The sequence below is a fragment of the Carya illinoinensis genome, chromosome 5, assembly GCF_018687715.1.
Source record: "Carya illinoinensis cultivar Pawnee chromosome 5, C.illinoinensisPawnee_v1, whole genome shotgun sequence".
Lineage (NCBI taxonomy): Eukaryota > Viridiplantae > Streptophyta > Magnoliopsida > Fagales > Juglandaceae > Carya > Carya illinoinensis.
The window spans coordinates 43,363,455-43,384,150 of NC_056756.1; the positions used below are offsets into that span (position 1 = coordinate 43,363,455).

At 37.2% G+C, this 20,696-nt stretch overlaps 1 protein-coding gene across 1 annotated transcript; it reads right to left on the reverse strand.

Annotated features, from left to right (window-relative positions):
• Positions 1-10,646: 10,646 nt before the first annotated feature.
• On the reverse strand, positions 10,647-15,713 carry LOC122310369 (nitrate reductase [NAD(P)H]-like). The gene is made up of 5 exons (XM_043124265.1): positions 14,453-15,713; positions 13,464-13,604; positions 13,186-13,226; positions 12,638-12,871; positions 10,647-12,109 (listed from the first exon to the last, which is right to left on the reverse strand). Exons 1-5 carry the CDS (start codon positions 15,441-15,443, stop codon positions 10,775-10,777), a joined length of 2,742 nt encoding a protein of 913 aa, XP_042980199.1. The 5' UTR covers positions 15,444-15,713; the 3' UTR covers positions 10,647-10,774.
• Positions 15,714-20,696: the final 4,983 nt, after the last annotated feature.

Genomic DNA, 20,696 nt, shown 5'->3' on the forward strand with positions numbered 1-20,696 from the left:
CATGTCAGGTCGTGCGCGAGAACTTCCCAACAAATGATTGTATTTAGAATTTTCCAATCCAGATATTTATAAACTAGAAGTGATAGATACACGTATGAGTTTTTAGGAAAGTTAATGTATAAATTGAGTTGCCTCAACATGAATATTACAAATTTATTTGACAATAAGAAATATTTTATAATTTAATATATCATGTAATGTCATATTAATTTATAAATTTATTTTTATAAAATTTATTAATCACTATTTCTCATTACCGACCCTTTGAAGTCAACTCGTTTAAATTTGTACTGAATAATTATATCACGACAAACTAGAGAATCACCCTCATAATTAACACAATTCCTAAATAGAACTGCTATATACAACCGGCATGTAACCGACTGACTACCACGTCAGCATATGTTAGAACAAGTAAAATAATTTCTTCATTTTCATATTTTGCATTTTCATTTGTCAGAAAAACCATCTCTCTAGAAACTTATGCTTTTTAACCTTCTAGCTCTTCGAGTTAGACATAATCTGTTTCCTCTGCAAAGAAGAGAACCTAACGTCCCCAGCCGATTGAAACTCCCCAGCCGCAGCGTTTCAATCGGTTGGGGACGGATTTGAACCAGTAATCTGCTCTGCTAGACTGCAAGGCTCCAACGTAACAAACGACTTTTACTAGATCGCCACATCACTATTGTTCTTATGGATGATAATTATAAACCAAAAGATGATAATTATAAACTTAGAAATATGGTTTTATAGCCAAATACAGATAGTACACATACTTTGGAGACTCAGGATTAGGTTCGTTTGGCTCACTAGCAGATGGAAGTGCATAGTACTGATCAGAAATCAAATCCCCCTCTATTGGCACTGCTAACTCGGGAGACCCTTGAAAGTTTACAACCGAATTTTTCCCAGATGAAATTCCTACAGAATTGGCAAAATCTGGGTAGGAGAAAAAGCACGAGCAGGGTAGGAGAAAAGGCAGAGCTTGTGGGTAGGAGAAAAATTAGAGCTTTGGGTCATCTTCGTGGGTCGTAGAAGTGGAGCATCATCATATCTGTGAATTCGTAACTCCCCAAGGCCCAAATCCCACACTTTCTTGAATATCAAAACATTTTCGAAATCTTTGTTCGAGATTTCGAAGTAATGTTGCACGAGACTCAATTTGGGACATGGACACCCATTCTCCATGAATTTCTTTAATTTTCTCTGCATCTAAACATGATACTCTCCCTTTCATTAAATTTAAAGATATATTCCTCTACAAACAATCTATGGTGCGTACTTATCTTAGGTCCTATTAATAAATATCATGTTCTTTGGAGTAAATGCAACACTGGGTCCAGAAGTTGCCCTATCTTCCACCATGCACCCCTCCATAAGATCAACATAAAATCTAAGTTTGGAGAAGATGAAGGAACCTTTGTGCTTGGGGAGCATTTTTGTTTGAAAGTTGGAAATGAGAAGATTGAAGACGGTAAGACGAAGATGAATGTTAGAATGAACCATTTTGAGAAAAAACGAAACAATGCTATTTCATTTAATGCCACATGGGACATGATTGCACCGCGGTTCTCCCAAGCGGTTACATCTAGCATTTTTCATTCCCAAATGACTGCCTCACAAAGTTTATGAAAGTATTAATCATTTAAAATCACACCATTTAGACTGTGTAATAGTATTTAGAAAACAAAACTGATGGATGTTTTTACACATGAAAATCCTTCCATTAAACAATCTTACAAAACATCAAACTATTGTCATGGATTATTGTTCAATATGCAAAGCAGTGAGGAATCCACTTACCATGGATTATTGTTCAATATGCAAAGCAGTGAGGAATCCACTTACCATCTACTATTTCCCTGTAAGGTTATCATAACCTTGTAGAGTGAATTATTTGCTAGGAAGGGATTGGCTTTGGTGATACTAAGAAGGGTGACCTACCGAAGATAATTAATCATTAGTTGTAAATGTGTATCTATTTCTCTCTCATGCAGCCCTTTTCTCTCTACCTAATCGTCGGTATCTTTCCATTTCCTCTGCCCAAAGGGGGGGTTGGCGCTATGGCTCCTCCCTCCCTATTCCTATCCGCCCAATATCGGAGCTGTTTATAGTATTTTTTTCTAACTTTTTCATCGTTTTCTTTCCATAGTACCAAGATGCGCTGATCTACTGCCTACTGGCCTCCTTCGACCACCACGCCATGCCAGCAAACCCTCAATTCACAGATCTGTCGGTCAATCGAAAAAAACTACCCAAAAGAGCAGTGCGCGAGTCTCACATGCGACCCATACTGCACGTGAGTTTCACACGCCGTCACGCACGGCATCACTTGAATTAGTGGCTTGGGACCTCTCAATTTTGACCACTGCCATTTTTCTTAGAGTGGCACATAAACCACACGCACCACCACAAATAGTGAAGGTCCTATGCCGGCATATCGACACATCCTCCAGTTGTTGCATTCTTATTTTCCTACTTTTCCTAACCGATGAGATAAAAAAAAAAAAAAAATTAATCGTAGAAGACTCATTTAGCCAGTCTAGACAAACAAGCGCTACAACACACTCCGTTTCACTGTGACTTTTAGTTGCAGTCTAATAGCCTATTTATTAGACTACACTAAAACCACTTCAAGTGGCTTTCCCTTAATGGAAAATGGGTGGGAGCCAATTTTTAACTCAAAGTCCATCTTTTTTTTATTCCACTGGTATTGTATTTATTTGTTTTGAGATGATTGTTGGGGACTCCCACCCATAAAATCTTATATCATGTAACCATATAGTTTATCTATGAAATTGCTTGCGTAGAGAAAAAAAAAAAAAAAGGGTGACCTATCTCTTTATATCTTGTATCGGCGTAACAATCTAAAAAATGATGATGATTTGTCTATTGGGGTGTTTTTGGCGAGAGATGAATGCTTTGAAGTTCGTGAGCGGGCAATGAATAAGCTTAAATTTTTTTTTTTTATACTTTATTCTATTGATAGATTGTAATTAATTTTAATGACATGAACTTTTATGAGTTTTTTGTATCACTTGATTATTATGCATAGGTGATACTCTTGTATATGTCCCATGAACTTCAATTCTTATTTATCGTTATGATCAATAAAATCTGGTCTAACAATTATTAAAGTTCCCTAATTGGATGGTCTTCTACCATATAATTGGGAAGCATTTGCATTTCAAAATCCTCATGATCTATATGTACACGTGGCTAAACCTCTCAATTTTTTATAACTCCTCTATTTAGTTGAATAGTTAAATGGTTTGAGGTTTTTTTTTTAATCTTTTTTATTAATAAAAAGATAAGATTTAAAAATTTCATAATAAAATATCGAGCTCGAGCTACTTGAGCTCAGATCGTTTGTTTATTTTTAATCGAGTTTGAGTCAAATTTAAACAACATTAATAAATAACGAACCTAGTTCAAATAAAGATATTCGAATTTTATTTAAGTCGAGTTCAAACGAGCAAACATGTAAATCAAGTTTAAGTACCCTTGTTCGAATTCAACTCGACTTGGTTGGTTTGCGACCCGAATTCAGAGTAACCAATGCCATCTATGCATTTGTGATTGTTGTGCAAAAGGGGTGGTTAATAATGTGTTCAAGGATGGGAATTGATGCTTGTAAACATTCAATAATTTATTATTATGGACCATGTACAACTGGTAGAATGCATCCTCATGCATTCATATTGTTCTTTGATCACTTTATCATATAGCATGGCAGTACAAGTTTTCAATACAACGAACTACAATCTCTATACCGTCGCCCACCGGTAGTAGATCTACCGCCGCCCACCGGTAGTAGATCTACCGCCTGCAGCATGATTGTTGTTGGGATTGATATTGTTATTGTTGCCAACTCCATTAGACCTGAATTGATTTGGTGAGTGCCCAAAACCTCCACGCCCGATTCCAAATCCGAATCCATTAAGATTCGCACCGCCATCGTTGAAAGTAGCGCCGCTGCCGCCGCCAGCACCAAACCCGAAGCTGCCGCTGCTGCCCCCACTTAAAGTAGAGCTGCCCCACCCAAATCCAAACCCACCACCATTAGTACCCCTGCCTGCTCCAGAACCAAAGCCGAAAGCACTGCTGCCACCAGGACCTGAACCCACGCTCCAGTTGTAGCTCCAAGATTCATCAGGCGAGGTGCCGGATCCGAACCTGAAGTCCCACCCTTCATTCTGGCTAAAACCTCCTCTGCCACTCCCTTGACTGGCCATGTTGTTGTTTGGTTTTTCGTGGGATTTTCTTGGATGAGTTCCTTTCTTTGAGAGCAAGCGGCAGGAAAGATCAAGGAAAGTCAGACCACAATAGAATTAAGCCGCCACCACCGCCACTCGTGTCTATCTTAATTGCCACTTTTTTGTCAAAAAGAGATGATAATGATTTAGTTGGAGGAATTTTAGGATAAGCTTCTGTGCTATTGTGCACGGTTTGACTCTGGTGCCAAATCACTTATTGCATGTAATCCCCAACTGGACGTCTTTATTAATAGAAAAATATATTTGCAGTCAGTGCGCAGGGTTTGCAAATATATTTAGAGTTTTATTATATACAATAATAGTTACGTATTAATTTATATATTAATATTAATTTTTTTATATTTAAAAATTAAATTTATAATATTTTTAATAAAATTTACTTTTTAATCAATCACAATAAATTAATGTACATATTAATAATACACAAATATACTTATAACTAAACTTTTCCATATATTTATAACATTCTTTTTTAATATGCAAATAATTTATAAGAAAGTCCCCATTTCAAAATCTTATCTAAACTTAAAAAAATTCGTCTAATTTTTATTTTATTTTAAAATATAATTTTAACAACATTTATTATTTAAAATTTTTAGCTTGTCCATATTGTTTAACTTAAATTTCCAAAATAAAATATAAGGAAAATGACTCATGAAAATTCATATTATGATATTTAAAACTAATTTAAACATATGGGTACAACACAATAAATTAAATTAAAAATTTTGGTTTACAATGAATCAATGAGCATATATATGATTTATGTAGGATTATATATATATATATATATATGAGATTAAAAGGATTCACAACTAATGCTCTTTTATTTTTACACAATTTTAAATGAAATAATAAAAAAATATCAAAATTTTTGAAGGCCATAACCCTAACCTTTTTAAATTCAGAATAATATTATATACAATCATGCGTTATATAAATATCGTATATTTTTCTAAATAAAAAATTTTATTTATAAAGTCTATGACTACAAATATTTTTTTTTTAAATTCATCGTTATATTTTTTTTAATAAAATATTTTATTTATAAAATCTATGATTATAAATATTATTTTTCCTAAATTCATCGTCTGTCTTGATTCCTGGTTTTTTTTCTCCTTTTCGAAAGTAAGAATATCATTTGGGCTAATGACATGAAAAGCTTGTGGAGATATCTTCTAACTTTGCCCAAAAGTGGGAAAGATAAGCTTATGAATCTTGAGGCCCATATATCAAAATTCGTTTTTGGACCAGGTGTGAGGCAGGACGACTGGCAATTTAGTGTTTGGATTAGCCTCTCGGGTAGTGCTAACCTTGGGCGTGGGCCTAGTTACCCGGGATCCTCCCGATCATCAACTGCTTACGGAATTGCAGAACTCAGCTTTCAAAAAAATTGATAGTGATATTTAAATGTGTTTACGATACCGTTCACGGGATGTGATTTAATTTGTAAAATTTAAATTTTAAAATTAAATTATGTCACATAGATATATGTGATGTAAATCTAATTGCAAATAGAATTATTATTTTTCGAATTGTTCGACAGAATTGGTAGTTTAATTTAGAGAAAGATAAAGTACGTCGTGTCATAGTGTTGCAATATTGAATATATTATAGTTTCGGAATAAAATATCCTACATGAATATTCAATGTTATATGTATCCTCATGTATCTTGGTTTTACCATTATTAAATTTGGATGCATTTGTTAATTCCCGGCCGAAGTACGTACTGAAAACATATATGCAAGCTGCTAGTCAAGCCTTTGAAGTTTCGTGTGGCAAGAAAAGAGCAACGTAGCGGCACAAAATGGCATTCTTTTTCTGATATTTAGTCACAAAGCTACATCAAAAGTAAACAACATATACCAATATATATTTTAATATTTTATTTAACTTTTATCTTTTATCTTATCTCATTTCTTTTTATTAAAGAAAACCATCTTTATCGTTTGCCTAATAAAACTATGATCGTTCAACTTTAGGAGAAAAAACCAGAATCTGATTCGCTTGGTTAAAACTGTAATCTTTCTGTACAAAATGAACAAAGAAATGGGCTGAAGTTAATTGAAGGAGACGTCACATATTTAAATTTTTTTTAAAATATTAAAAAAATATTTTTTAATATTTATTTAAGAAAAAAATATTAATAAATTAATACTATTTAGGAAAAGAAAAAAGAAAAAATACATTTCTTAATACACTTAGCATTTCTCATGTCTATTAATTATGTACGACCTTTTCCAACCACCAAAGAACAAGGGCTTGCCTGGGCCGAAAGGCCATTAATGATTATTGTCGCTCTTCGGCTCAACGTGAATGGTGAGGACGCGCGCGCTCGCGACACTCGAAACTCGGAAGCGGCGGTAGTTGCCAAAAAGCCTCTCTCTATTATCGCAAGATTTCATTGCTTTAAGTAAAAAATATAAGCCAAAGTTTCAGTTAGCCATGATCAGTGATCTCCATACTGATCTAAATGATAAGCAAATAATTTTGACGTGTAATAGTGTATGACGTTCTTATATCATTTTGATTGAAAAATATAGAAAAAAATATATATAGTGGTTAAAGTTGCATTTGGATACTGAAGTGATCTCAAATATTCTGTAAAAAGTAGAGAAAAAATAATAAAAAATAATTATAAAATATTAAATAGTAATAAATAATAATACAAAATAATAAAAAATAGATAAAAAATAATAATAAAATAATAAATTGATCCTGATCATCATCTATCCATGCACTTCACTTCGAAGTTCAAACCAAGTTACTTGAGCTCAAGACTCAAGTCAAGCATAAACAGTACTACTATCAATTATTCTAGAGTTTTGCTACATACAAGTATAGTTGTGTACTAATCTGTGCGTAAATACTGATTCTTTCATATTTAAAATTTAAATTAACATTATTTTCAATAAAATCTACTTTTTAACCAATCACATTACATTGGTACATATGTTAGTGCGCAATTATACTTGCAACTAAATTTTTTATTATTCTATGCGTTGGAATTACCTCAACTAGATGGTTGGTTATTAAAAATGTTTGGACATATTTAAGAATTTTGAAAATTTATTTGAGATTAGGTTTCGAAAAGGCCAAAAAAGAAAAAAATTTCTTTAAAATAAGTATTAATGTATTAATTGGAGTTTGTGAGAGTGGATAGATAAAGTTAATTTTTTAAAAAGTGGTATTAATTTTTGTGTTTGATTAATTATTAGATGAACAATTAAAAATTTTAAATAGATTTTTTTTTGTTCGAATAATATTTATAAGCAATGAAGTTCTAAAAAACGTTGAGAAATTTTGAAAAATACTTTTGCCCAACATTCCAGCCGATTTTATTTCATGAACATTCAGTTATGTAATTTGCTAATTCTTCCATTTTTTTTTCTCAATTTATATTTAGAAAAAATCTAGATCTATATGGAGATCATGATCATTAAAAACAATTTAAAAATAATTTAATTTTAATGTAATATGTTAAATACTTTTACAGCAAGAAGTACTCTAAAATCCGACAATTCATTTCAATTTATAAATTTAGTTTGATGGCAACAAAACACTTTAATTATTTTTATAAATAATGTTATATATAATCATAAAGTACGTAAGTGTTGTGTAGTCATTTAAAAAAAATTATATTTATTATTAAAAAATTAATTAATTTTTATAAATCTCATATTTATTTATATTTTTTAAAATAATTATACGATATTTATATATTTATAATTATAACTACCATTTGTCTATTTTTATTTGTTGAGTACCTTAGGCCGAGATTATTGTAAAGAGTAATGGCATGGCCTGGATCTTGCGTCATCCGGTTAAGTCCAATCAAGCCTCTCTAGAAGTATACCGCGTGTTCGTGAACTCATCGCAATCGTCAGCCATAAAAGTAGCTGGAAATTCAACGCTGGAATCCAATTACAAGTCTAAAAGAGCATCTAAACCCAAAAGCCTTTAAATTATTCGGTCTTATCCTAATTGTTACATATTATAGTACTATGACTATTAGAATCTTAATTATTCAAACCATTTGTTTATCTCTTTCAATAGTCTTCTGAACTGTCAATGCATGATTTTGTCTACAGAAATGCTAAACTCACCGAAGTAATGTCCCGATACAATTTATTTATTAAGAAATTATTTTTTAATGATATTATGAATTTTCTGAAAGATATTAAAAAAAATATATGTACAAAAATTATAAAAAAAAAAAAAATGAAATACACTCCCAACTCGATGGCTGTAGAGCCACTCTTTTGCATATATAATATTAAATCAGAAGAAAACTTGATTATATTCTTAATTTATTTGAGAAGTACTGTTAATTACTGCATCCACAAATTAAGAAGTACACTCTTGTCTTCATATGATATACTAGATATATTTTATAATAATAATAACTTTATAATATGATGTATAACATTAATCAATACCAATTTATAAGTTTATTTTTATAAATTCTCCCGAAAGTATTTCTCAATTTATTAAGGGCCTATTTGGGATTGCGGTGAGAGGTCTAAAAAGTACGGTAGAATGGTATAAAGTACTTATATGATAAAATTTATCTATTTAGTAGTTTTACATTAAAGTACTTCTAAACTAAGAAAAAGTAGAAAACTACGTTTCAACAAAAGTACTAAAGTGATGTTTTTTGTCAGAAGCACTTCAGAAAAAGTAATCCCTATTTTATCGTGCTATGTACATTACGAAATGACCCTCATCATTTTAACACAATGACAACTTTATCAATCTATATTTTTTATTATTCCTAGATTATACAAGACTTTGCCTATTAATATTTTTCATTCTTATCCTATCACTTATGTATCGTTGAAGATATTTTCTTTTTCATTATAATTATTGAAAAATCTATTAGACTATTTTTGTTATTATTTTATTATAATATTTTATTTTATCAAGTATATGTCTTTTTATGTCATTTTTATGTCAAAAAGTGCTTTTTAAATTTTTTTCCAAACAAATTAGTATGTTTAAAAGTATTATAGACATACGAATTCTAAATATTAATAAATAATTTTTTAATAATAAAACTTATTGCGTTAAGTTCTAAAATATAAACTTTAAATTAAAAGTAATATTTTCTACCGTGACATCAAACATGCACTAAATAAGTGCCCTTATAACATGCATTATGCATATAGTAGTTAATTAAAACGACAAATAGAATTAATTTGTCTCCTGTATCTAAGCACGTGAGATATTTGTCAGGTGTTCAAACTTCACATGGCATTTGATCTTGCGCGCATGACGTTATATATCCAAAGTTCATTGATGAAGCTTAATTCCCATAATTTTTCTTTTTCTCTTCCATCTGATCAGATGGATGGCATATTGTACATCGGAAGCTGTTTGATTCCCTATACGATTTATTTATTTATTCTTAAATCAGATTCCCATGAAATTTTTTTTAAAAAAATATATAGAGGAAGATTCTTATAAAATATATAAAAAATATGTAAAAGTAATTATAAATAAAATTTTTTATATTATAACGTTGGGAAAAGATAAAGTGTTGGTACTAAACCACGGAATCACCTTTAATTAAATATACTTTACATCTAGCTAGCACCATGAGAGAAATTAGGAATAATCTATTGGTAACCAGCCCCGCGCAACCACTGCGCACCAATATGACGTGGCCAGTCAAAAAGTCAATCTGCAGCATTGGTAATAAGCGGGTAAGTGGCGCACGCATATTTTTGAATCTGAGTTGATAAAACGATGCATTTTTATAAACATTAAAACTGATTTTAGACCGGTTTCCCTTTTCTCCTCCCTTCCCCTCCCCCTCCCGCGCCCTTCCCCTTCTCCTTCTCCTCCCTTCCACTTCCCCTTCCACTTTCCCTTCTAGGTGGAACACGACGCTGCATTTCTAAATTAAAAATAGAAAAACAAACCATTTTTAAACTATGGGGGACTGAGGATGACATTTGGTTGTGGTGGCAAAATCGTTCCAGCAGCAGTGAATGGTTGATGGTGGTCTGAAGAAAAAATTGTAGCGGCTGAGAGTGGAGATTTGGGGTTGGAGGTGAAGAAAAAATTGTAGCGGTTGTGGCGGCAAAAAATGGGTGCTGGTTACGAATATCTTTTTCCAATCATGAAATGGATTTGGGGGAGATTTGGGGCTGGTTACTCAAATGGGTTCTGCGTCGACGAGAAGGGAAAGAAACAAAGACCGAAAAAGAAGCCTGCTTCTAAATTTCTCCCCATTTTTTTTTTAATACAGTAAATATCTGACAAGGCCACCTCAGCATTGGGTGCGCAATGGTTACGCACGTTTTGTTGTACGTAGCAGTATTGGAGAAATTATATCTGTTCTTTTGTTGAAGCTGGAAACCACATTAAAAAGCCTAAAAACCCACATATTCAACTAATTTGATTTGATCCTATTTATGTCCTGAAGATCAAGAAGGAGAAGGCATGCAAGGGGATGGCACACACGATATATACAAATTATTTTTTCCATCCTCTATAAGACCAGCAACGAATTCTTGATATCATAATTCATCTTCTCCAAGTTTGGCTGCACGGAAAACTGAATCATCGGCGGTGGCCCACACGCCAAGGCCAAAGTAGTACCCTCCGATGATCCTTCCGGGATGTGCTCTCGCAGAACACTCTCCGTGATGAATCCCACACTGTACTGCCACCCTTCCTTTCTAGATTCCTGAACCACATACCACACCTTCAATTTGTCATGTTTCTGAGCCCAAGCATCGAGATCTTCCTTAAGCAAAATATCCTCCTCGGTGCGATTCGCGTAGACCACATACATCTCTGTCTCGTCTTCTGGGTCCTTCAGAATGGCCTGAACTATTTGATATATGGGTGTGATCCCTGTCCCGCCGGCAAGCATGGCTAGCTTCTTCGAAAACTTGGGTTTTCCATGAACTGAAAAGCTACCACGGCCAGTATATTCAATGTGACCCAAGGGACCCTTCACGTCAAGAATCGAACCTAGTGGAAGTGCGTTTATGTACTGTGACATAAGCCCTCCATTTGGAAACTGCCGGTGCATACTTTTTAGGTAAATCTTAACCACTATATCAAAGTACCCGACTTCATCAACATTGGTGGTTGGAGTGTAAGCACGCATGCACAGCTTCTCGTCTATGGTAGCGCATAAAAATATTTGCTTCCCTACCGGTAAACCCAAGACCTGGTCATCGGACGGTAATGCAAACGGGAAGAGCCCGACGTCATGGGACATTGACTTTTTCTCCATGAGCTTGCATTGGATTTTCTCACGCGGGACGAGTGCGACGCATCTAAGCGGCGCAGTCTCTTTGATGGGGGCGAGGTGGGATGTGTTCGAGGCACCATGCACTGAGCTGTTGGGCGAAGAGGTCGTCGAGTAGTCGGAGGCATAACCAGTTGTGATCAACTCGCCTATTCGATATCCCTCGAGAATCTTCTTGGCCTTGTCGGAGTGAATGGCGTCGAACTCTTCGGTGCAGTCGGTGCCGGCGTTGATAAGAATGCTGTCAGCACCACCGGGGTGATCATTGAGGAACCGGGTGCAGTCATAGATGTGGCCGTGGACAATGATCCAAGCTGATTCGGCCAAGCTGTGCTTCTTGACCTCAGATATTGAGTACATGTTTGAGGACGTGTTCATGAAGGGTGATGAGACGCTCTTCTTGAGAAATTCCGATGATTTCTCGAGGTGCTTTTCCTTGGCCATCCATCCGCCAGACTGGTTGCCGGGGAGAGTCGGGTGCTCAAACGCGATTCCAATCTCTCCCCCGTGTAACTGCTTGCACACATTTGTTTTTACCCGGAACCAGCAGTTGTTCATCATTCCCTGTTTGCAATTTGTTCTAGCATAAATTAGTGCCCCACGAGCCAGATCGAGTTCCAAAGATATTTCATTAATTGTTTTATTTTAAAAATGGTATTTTCAACACCACTGATGTTTGAATTTGAAAATGTTGATACAATTACCCATTATCCATTATGAGTAACTGATCGAGCACATTCACCTGGAAGTGTAAAGATCAATAGAATCGGGTCGGCTTACAATCATTAAAAGATGGATTTCAAAAAAGCAAGGCTCCCAATAATGCAGTAGTGAAAGTGATAAGTTGGTTTGACAGGATCAACAGATCAGAAACCCCACTCTTCGTGGGGGGCGGAAAGGAGAATGAGAAACGTAAGATAGGGATCAATTCTGACTTTTACGCAACCATTTATACAAATTAAAAGCGAATATATATGCATGATGAGAAGAGATCACGAACACCAAACCAACCAAATGAGGAACGTACGTACTCCAAACTGGACCACTTAAGTGTAAGAAACTAGACAGGTGCATGGTCGACGTACGACGTACCATGACATTCCAGATGAGCTTCTCCGGCTGAGTGTTGAGGGCTTCATCCCAGGCTCGAACCGCAATCTCCTTGGTTCCAAGCAGATCCAGCACCTCCACCTCCAATGACCAGAAGCACCAGCACCAATATTTGCCGTACTTGTTCGGCTTCTCGGGGTGCTCCAACCCGCACACCCGCCACGTCTCTCCACTGTCTACAGTCACCTCGACACGAGTCACTTTCCTCCCCACCTCCTGAAAAGATCATTCCAGTCTGCTCAAAACTCTTCTTACTCATGAAAGAAGTGTGCGTTTATATATATATATAAAGGAAAATTTTATGTGCAGTCATTTTTGTGAATTCCTTTATGCACTCCAGTGATATGATTGGTTGTGTGTTAAAAAAAAATTAATCCAGCTAATTATATTAGTAGAGTGCGCAAAAAATACATAAAAATGACTGTACGTAACATTACTCATATATAAATATAGAGTAGAGGATCATTAGAAATTAAACTTCCAAGTTCCAACTTCGAACTGGATGCAAGTCAAAAGCCTCCAAACAAGACAAATGCAGCTTTTTCTTGAAAACGGAAAGAGTACTGCAATACTGTTAAGAGAACCAAAAAAAAAAAAAACACCCATAGGCGTAAAATCACCCGTAGGTATCAAAAATGTTATTTATCATTCTCACGTCATTTAATATGTAATTTATAATTTTTATTATTCTCTTTATATATAGATATTTGTATATCAATATGTATGTGTTTAGATAGAATAATAAAAATAACTAATTACATGTTAATTATGTGTGGTATAAAAATATAATTATATTTGCGCAACTCACCCGAATACGCGTAGCCCCTCAAAGTGTACGGCCTTTGGGTCGTCCACGAATTTATCGGTAATATCTCATAATGACATGGCGTCGTCAGCACAGAGTTTATGTTCAGCTCATTAATAATATACTCGGGCTTATACCACCAACCTGCATAAACCAAATTAAAGAAACCAAATTAAAGATAGAGGAATATTATGTATAGTTATTTTTTAATATTTTTTATGTATTTTATTGATATAATTAATTAAATTAATTTTTTTTAATATTTAACTAATCATATCATTGAAATGTATAAAAAATACGTAAAAATAATACATATAAAATTTTTAATTAAAAGATACCAAACACAACTAATTATTCATTTTAGAAAAATTATATTACGTGATCTGCAGTCTCATGAGTCGACACATGATGAAAAAATTTTATTTATAAAACTCAGGCTTGAAACCCTTACAATTAAAAAATAAAAAATATATGTAGATTATTTTTTCATATTATATCAAGAAATAAATGCAGTTTTTATAAATCTTGCTTCAATCGTTTTGTCAGAATCTCATATTTTTCAAAGTGGAGAATGATTTTTATAAATTCTGTTAACAATATGGTCCTGTTTGGATTTAAATTTGTTCTTAATTCATCTCATCTCATCTAATTATTATAAATTTTTTAAATTTTTACACAAAATATAAGAAAATAGTTCAATATTTTTAAATTTTAAAATAATAATATTAAAATATAATATATTCTAATAATATTTTATTTAATATTCAAATTTCATCCCAATTAACTTACCATCCCTCTCCAAACATCACCTAAATCTCGAGTTATGTTAAGTCAATATTCTTCCAATTTCATAATAGATTTCTTTATTTTTTGGGGTCCGAGGAAAATCATGAGATGTGGGATGTTATTTTGAACAAAAGTATGAAAAAAAGGGGTCAAAGATCACGTGCGAAGAGCCTTATGTGTAGTAGAAATAAGGGCAAAGCTGGCACCTTCGAAATTAGCAAGCTCCGCGTCAACGTGCGTGGGAAGTACTTTGTTGTCGTTACGGTGATAATGGCTGTCTGATTCTTTGGTCGTCACAATAATCCGCTTCAGCCATTTTACCATTCTTCCACCTATGAATCCCGGTAAGATCATCCTCACCGGGAACCCATGGTCCGGAGACAAATACTCACCGTTTTGCATGTACGCCAACATGATTTCCCTCGACGGATCCAAGGCGACCTCGTACTTGATACTCGTCCCGTACTTGGACCCACATCCACCTGGCAGGTCTTCGTGTCCTTCGAAGCACACATTGAGGGCCCCACGTTTACGGCTCAAGATCCCACACCGCTTTAGCACATGCCGGAGCAACACACCACGCCACACCGATGTGGAGACCCCGGCTGCTCCCCAGTTGAAACCGATGCTCTGTTTCACCATGTTCTGCTCTTTCCGTCTGTTTCCCGCGCAGACAAGAGTGACCGGTAACTCGAGGGTTTTGAACTCGGTGACAAGTTCGTCCATGGTGAACCGGGCAGGTCGCTTGACGAGTCCGCAGACCTCGACGTCCCAGTCCTCCCACCTGGTCTTGGGGACTGCCCCGTGGTTGCGCACATAGTGGAGTGGCACCGGGGTGATGAACCCGTGGTGCATGAGCCTAGTCAGGGGCGGCTCCGAGTTGAAGGGGTGCTTCCCTGTGAGCCGGACCATGGAGGGGTTGCGCTCCACCCAATTATCCGTCGTGGCCTCGTCTCGCGGGTCCACGGTCGACGGCTCTAATTCGCTGTTCCCTTTCTGTATCAATTCTCTGTAATCTTTCTCATTCTCGTCCTCGCTCGACGAATCTTCCGCCGTCATGACTTGTTTCAAGGCATGCGCGCCACTATCCGGGGAGTCGGACCAGTGGCTGTTGGGAGCCGGATTGAAGGTAAGAACCGCACCGTTCATGGTGGGTTCGAGGCGAGTGAGCTGGCGGTTGCCCACTGAAGCCGCCATTGAAGACAGAAAGAGAGAGAAAAATAAAATATTTATTTCGGCTTTTGATTTATTATTTTGCAAAGAAAAAGTGAGACACTTCAATTTATAGGTATCACTTTGTCTGAGTTGTGCGTTGCGTGGAAGAAAGGTGCCGATGGAGATATATACCGCTTGTTACCGCCATTATACCGCTTGACCTGGCTTTGCCACACGGCAGCCATATATTTATATTAAAAAAAAAATCGGTTCTCATATTTTCTTCTTCCAATATTCCATTTGGTAATTACCGTCCAAACTACCGCCCTCTACAGTGTCTATACATCCATTTTTCTATCCCAAATTGACATCGAGCAAAATGAAATATAATTTGTTCCGTCCAAGCTACCGCTGTTTGCTTATCAAGAGAGTTCTTAGATCTTTGTTTTATCCTTTTCTCCTATTTTTGTTTTCTTTAAATGTTTAGGAAAAATTAATCAAATGGTGTAGGAAAACCTTGACCATATCCTCTCGTGTACAGAGCGAAGTATTCCATCAAAAAGCCATCAGACATACGTACTGGCGGTTTTGAGATTGGTTCATATTTTTTTTGGTTTTAAACATTGGAGATAGAACTAAGAGAAGAGGGTTGAGATGGGGATCAACCGAAATACTCTTAAAATTTATTTTTACGGTCTTCCCTTGGCTTCTGCCATGGCTTCCACAAAGGGCACCTCATCACTCATTTTTGCAAATCTTTATAAGATTGGAAGGGGTTAATCCTCTTCCGAGGGCCTGTTAGGTCGTAGCATGGAGTTGGATTGTAGCAGACACCGATAAGTAATAACCTAGGTAATCAAGGGCCTAGTCTACTCTGAACATATAATAGCTAACACCAAAAGAATTACCACTCAAGAGTTTCGGGAGAAGGGCTATCAGCTTATTCAAAATAAGCTAAACCCCAATATCTCGTGACTTCGATTTCAAATAATGGATGAAGCAACTATCATATAACAAAAAAGCGTCGTGGGTTCTATTTATACCAGTCAAGTATGGCAACAAAACCCAATCGAATCCATTACTAGGGAAATCTCCATCATCTTTACTGACTTAGGCATTAGAGGCATTCTCTTGAACCTCCAAGCCTCATTACTTTTTGGTTGCAGGTGATTGCGTATGTGAAATTATGAAACACGTATATGACAGTTTGCGCCATCTACAAAACGACGTCCTAATAAGGGGGCATGAAATGACGGAAACCCAAACAACGAAGTGATGCCATGATTACATGTCCCATCATGCTGCATGTGATGAGACTATGAGGGGTAATTGAAAGGAGTTGATTCTCTTACGGGGGCCTATCGGGTCATATCATGGGACTGGATTGTAGCACAGCCTAATAACCTAGCTAATCAAAGGCCTATTCCACTCCAAGCATATAATAGCTAACACAAAAAGAATAAACGTATGAGAGCTTCGGGAGAAAGGCTATAAGCTTATTCGAGATAAGCTAAGCCCTAGTGTCTCGTGGCTTCGATTTCAAATAATGGATGAAGCAGTTATCACATAATAACATAAAGCGTCAGGGTTCTATTTATACCAGCTAGGTATGGCAACAAAACCCAACTGAATCCATTGCTAGGAAAATCTCCATCATCTTTACGGATTTAGGCATCGGTGGCATTCCCTCATTCATTTTTGGTTGCAAGTAATTGCTTGTGTGAAGCTGTGAAACATATTCATAACAAGGATCTTCTTTATGGCTTCTACCATGGCTTCCACAAGGTCGAAATACTCTAATGCCAAATTGGTTACACACCAAGCTCTATAATTGTAAAGAAAATAGAAACGAGGAAATGGGTGGTAAAAATAACAAATGGATGGAAAGACTCTACAGTTTTGCTTGAGGTTGATTTGGATAAGGAAAATCATAGCTCTGGATGGGGATGGGGGCTTCCTCCAAAGGGCATGCTCGTCTTGCGTTTTTACTTCCTATAAAGCTCAAGGACAACTTCCTACAAAGAGAGTTTTGTTTTCTTTTTTAAATCACTTAACATGTGGCATATCCACATACATCAGCAAGGGTGAATTCAGTTCGATCTGGTTCGGTCCCTAGGGAATTTTGTAGACTGGACCGAAGGGGTTTGATCTAAGGTTTTCCCACCCTAGACCGAACCGAAGTAGCATATAGAACAGACTATACCATTGCCAAATTTTCGATGTCCTCACCGTGATCCGATATGCCCACAAAACTACTCCGGGGAGTTCTTCCACCCAAGCGCCCTTTTTATCACTTAGCTTCTTTTTTAGTATCCTCATCAAAATCTTGTTGGTCACCTCCACCTGCCCATTGGACTGGGGGTGTCCTAGGGATGAATAACGGAATTTGATTCTCAACTCCCAACATTAGTCTCGATATTGGTTGGAGTCAAATTGCCTCCTGATATCTAATATGATAATGCAGGGGGATGATGAATATGCATATGACTGTCTTCCACATAAAGCATGTAATGTTGCTTGCTGTGATTGTCGCCAATAACTCGGCCTTTATCCATTTGGTGAAATAGTCCACTATGACTACCACGAATTTTACTCCTCATTTGCTCAAGGGGAGGGGACCCACCAGGTCGACTCCTCACTGGGTGAAGGGCTAGAGCAAAGTGATCGATGTCAGTTCTTTCGGCAGGCGATGGGGCACGCGACATCTTGAAGTGCGCGCTACCAATAGCATCCCACCCTAATCAATTTGCTTGCCAGCACCTTCCCTCGTGAATGGTTGCTGCAGATTTCCTCGTGTATTTCCACTAACAAGTATTGGGCTTCTTTGAACAAGATGCACCTCAGGAGGGGTATGGAATACCCCCTCTAAAATAGGATGCCGTCGACTATAGGATAACGCGTCGCTCTGTTCCCATTCTTCCTGGCTTCCAACTTATCATTGGGTACCTCATTGTCATCTAAGTATTTGATAATATCCAACGCCAACTCCAGTGCTCCTGGTTTGACTTCCATTACTTCAATCCCCATGGAAGGTACCTCAACGATCCTGACAACTGTTTGCCTAGGGAGGGGAGAATTTTCCTGCCCAAATGTTGCTCTCACTAACTTGTTTGCTTTTTGATTCTCAGCCCATGGAACCTACTGAACCTAGAAGTATCTGGAGTATATGCGCTCGACCTCGATTAATGTTAAATATTTTTTCAATTTTTCGCTCTTTGCCGCGAATTCTCCTCATACTTGGCTAACCACTACCTGAGAGTCAGCTCATACATCTACTTCCCCAGCACCCAAAAACTTGGCAATCGTGAGGCCAAAGAACAATGCCTCATACTCTACCTCATTGTTCTTAGTTTTGAACGCTAGCTTAATCACATAATTATGTTCTTCATCTTCGTCAGTAACAATATGCACACCCACTCCCCCTCCAGCCTAGCAAGACGAGCCATCGACAAAGACTTGCCAAGACTTCATGTGAGGTGAATGTTCGACCTTCTCCAAGAAGCTGGTGAATTATCCTACAAAATCTGCCAACACTTATCCCTTAACCGAGGTCTGTGGTGCGTACTCGATGTTAAACTCACTCAACTCCACGACTCAGTTCATGAGGCAGCCTGAGGCGTTCGGTCTTTGCTAGATCTTCTTCAGGGGGGTCTCGATGAGGAGCTTTACTGGGTGAGCTTGAAAATACGGGCAGAACTTTCGAGTGGTTAGCACCAAGGTAAATGCAAGTTGCTCTATGCATGGGTATCTGGGCTCTACTCTCCTATATGCTCGCTAGTGTAGTATAGGGTCTCTGGACCCCGCCTTCATCTCACACCAAGGTTGAGGAGGCAGCCTGTGGGAAGACCAACAGATACAAGATTAGAACTTCACCACACCTGGGCTGGCTGAGTAGCAAAATGCTGGTAAGGTACTTCTTGCGGGCATTGAACACTTGGTCGCACTCGTCATCCCATATTTGAGCCTTCCACATTACTTTTAAGAAGGAAAGACACTTGTCGGTGGACCTTGATACGAAACAGTTATGGGCTACTACTCAACTCACGAGTTTCTACACTTCGTTTATGCTCCAAGGGGAGGGCATGTCAAGTATAGCTTTCACCTTCTTCGAGTTGGACTCTATTCCTCTTTTCAACATCATGAAACCCAAGAATTTCCCAGAGCCTACACCAAAATTACACTTTTTTTTTAGCTCAACTTCATTTGGCACTGCCTCAACATCGTAAAGGCTTCACAAAGGTCGTTTAGGTGCTACTCGAGAGTTCTACTTTTGACTAGCAGATCATTTATGTAAACCTCCATGTTTTTGCTGATCTAATTTTTGAATATGCGATTGACCAGCTGCTGGTAGGTGGCCCTTGCGTTCTTTAATCCAAAGGGCATGACTGAGTAACGGTATAATCCTCAATCGGTAATGAATGACGTCTTCTCCTCATCATCCGAGTTCATGCGGATTTGGTTGTATCCAGAGTAGCATGAAGCTCACTGCTGTGAAGTCAACAATCAAGTCGATACGGGGAAGTGGAAAGTTATCTTTCGGTCAAGCCTTATTCAAGCCGGTAAAGTCCACACACATCCTCCATTTGTTACTTTGTTTTTTTACTAACACCACGTTAGACAGCCGATCTAGGTAATGGGTCTCTCGTATGAATCTCATTGCAAGTAACCGGTTGACTTCCGCGGTGATGCGGCATTCTTCTCAGCATTGAAGTTTCGACCTTTTTGTCTTACACCTTAAGCCTTAGGGTCCACACTCAGGTGGTGCTGCATGACCTCTGGATTGATTCCGGGCATATCCTTGTTACTTTAGGTGAAGACATCCCAATGCTCAATGAGGAGGTGCTGCAAGGCACCCCTTATTAGAAGAGTCATCCTGGTGTTGATCATGGCAGTGGCTTCCAAGCGACTTAGGTCCAGAAGGACCAACTCCAGCAGCTCGTTTGGCTCCACCTTCCAAAATGCTTGCTCATCCTAGATCTTGCTATATGCCAGGATACAGTTGGGTGGAGGTGGAATGACGTTCTGCACGCTCTTCCTTTCTTCCTCGATATCGCCTCCCCCTCTAGCATTTCTGGAGCCTTCGCGTTTGCCATTGCTTGGCTCCACGTTAGTTTCAGCTTGTTAGTGGTTCCACTGAATGCCTCATCTCCTTTTCTTCCAGCTGTTCCATTGCCACGAGCCTTACTTCCATACTTGTCGATGTCATTTCAGCTTGTCCTCGAGTCATCTAAGAACGGGTTGCCGCAAGTATATGAAGGATACATGAAATCTATAGATATCCTATAGATGACGCCA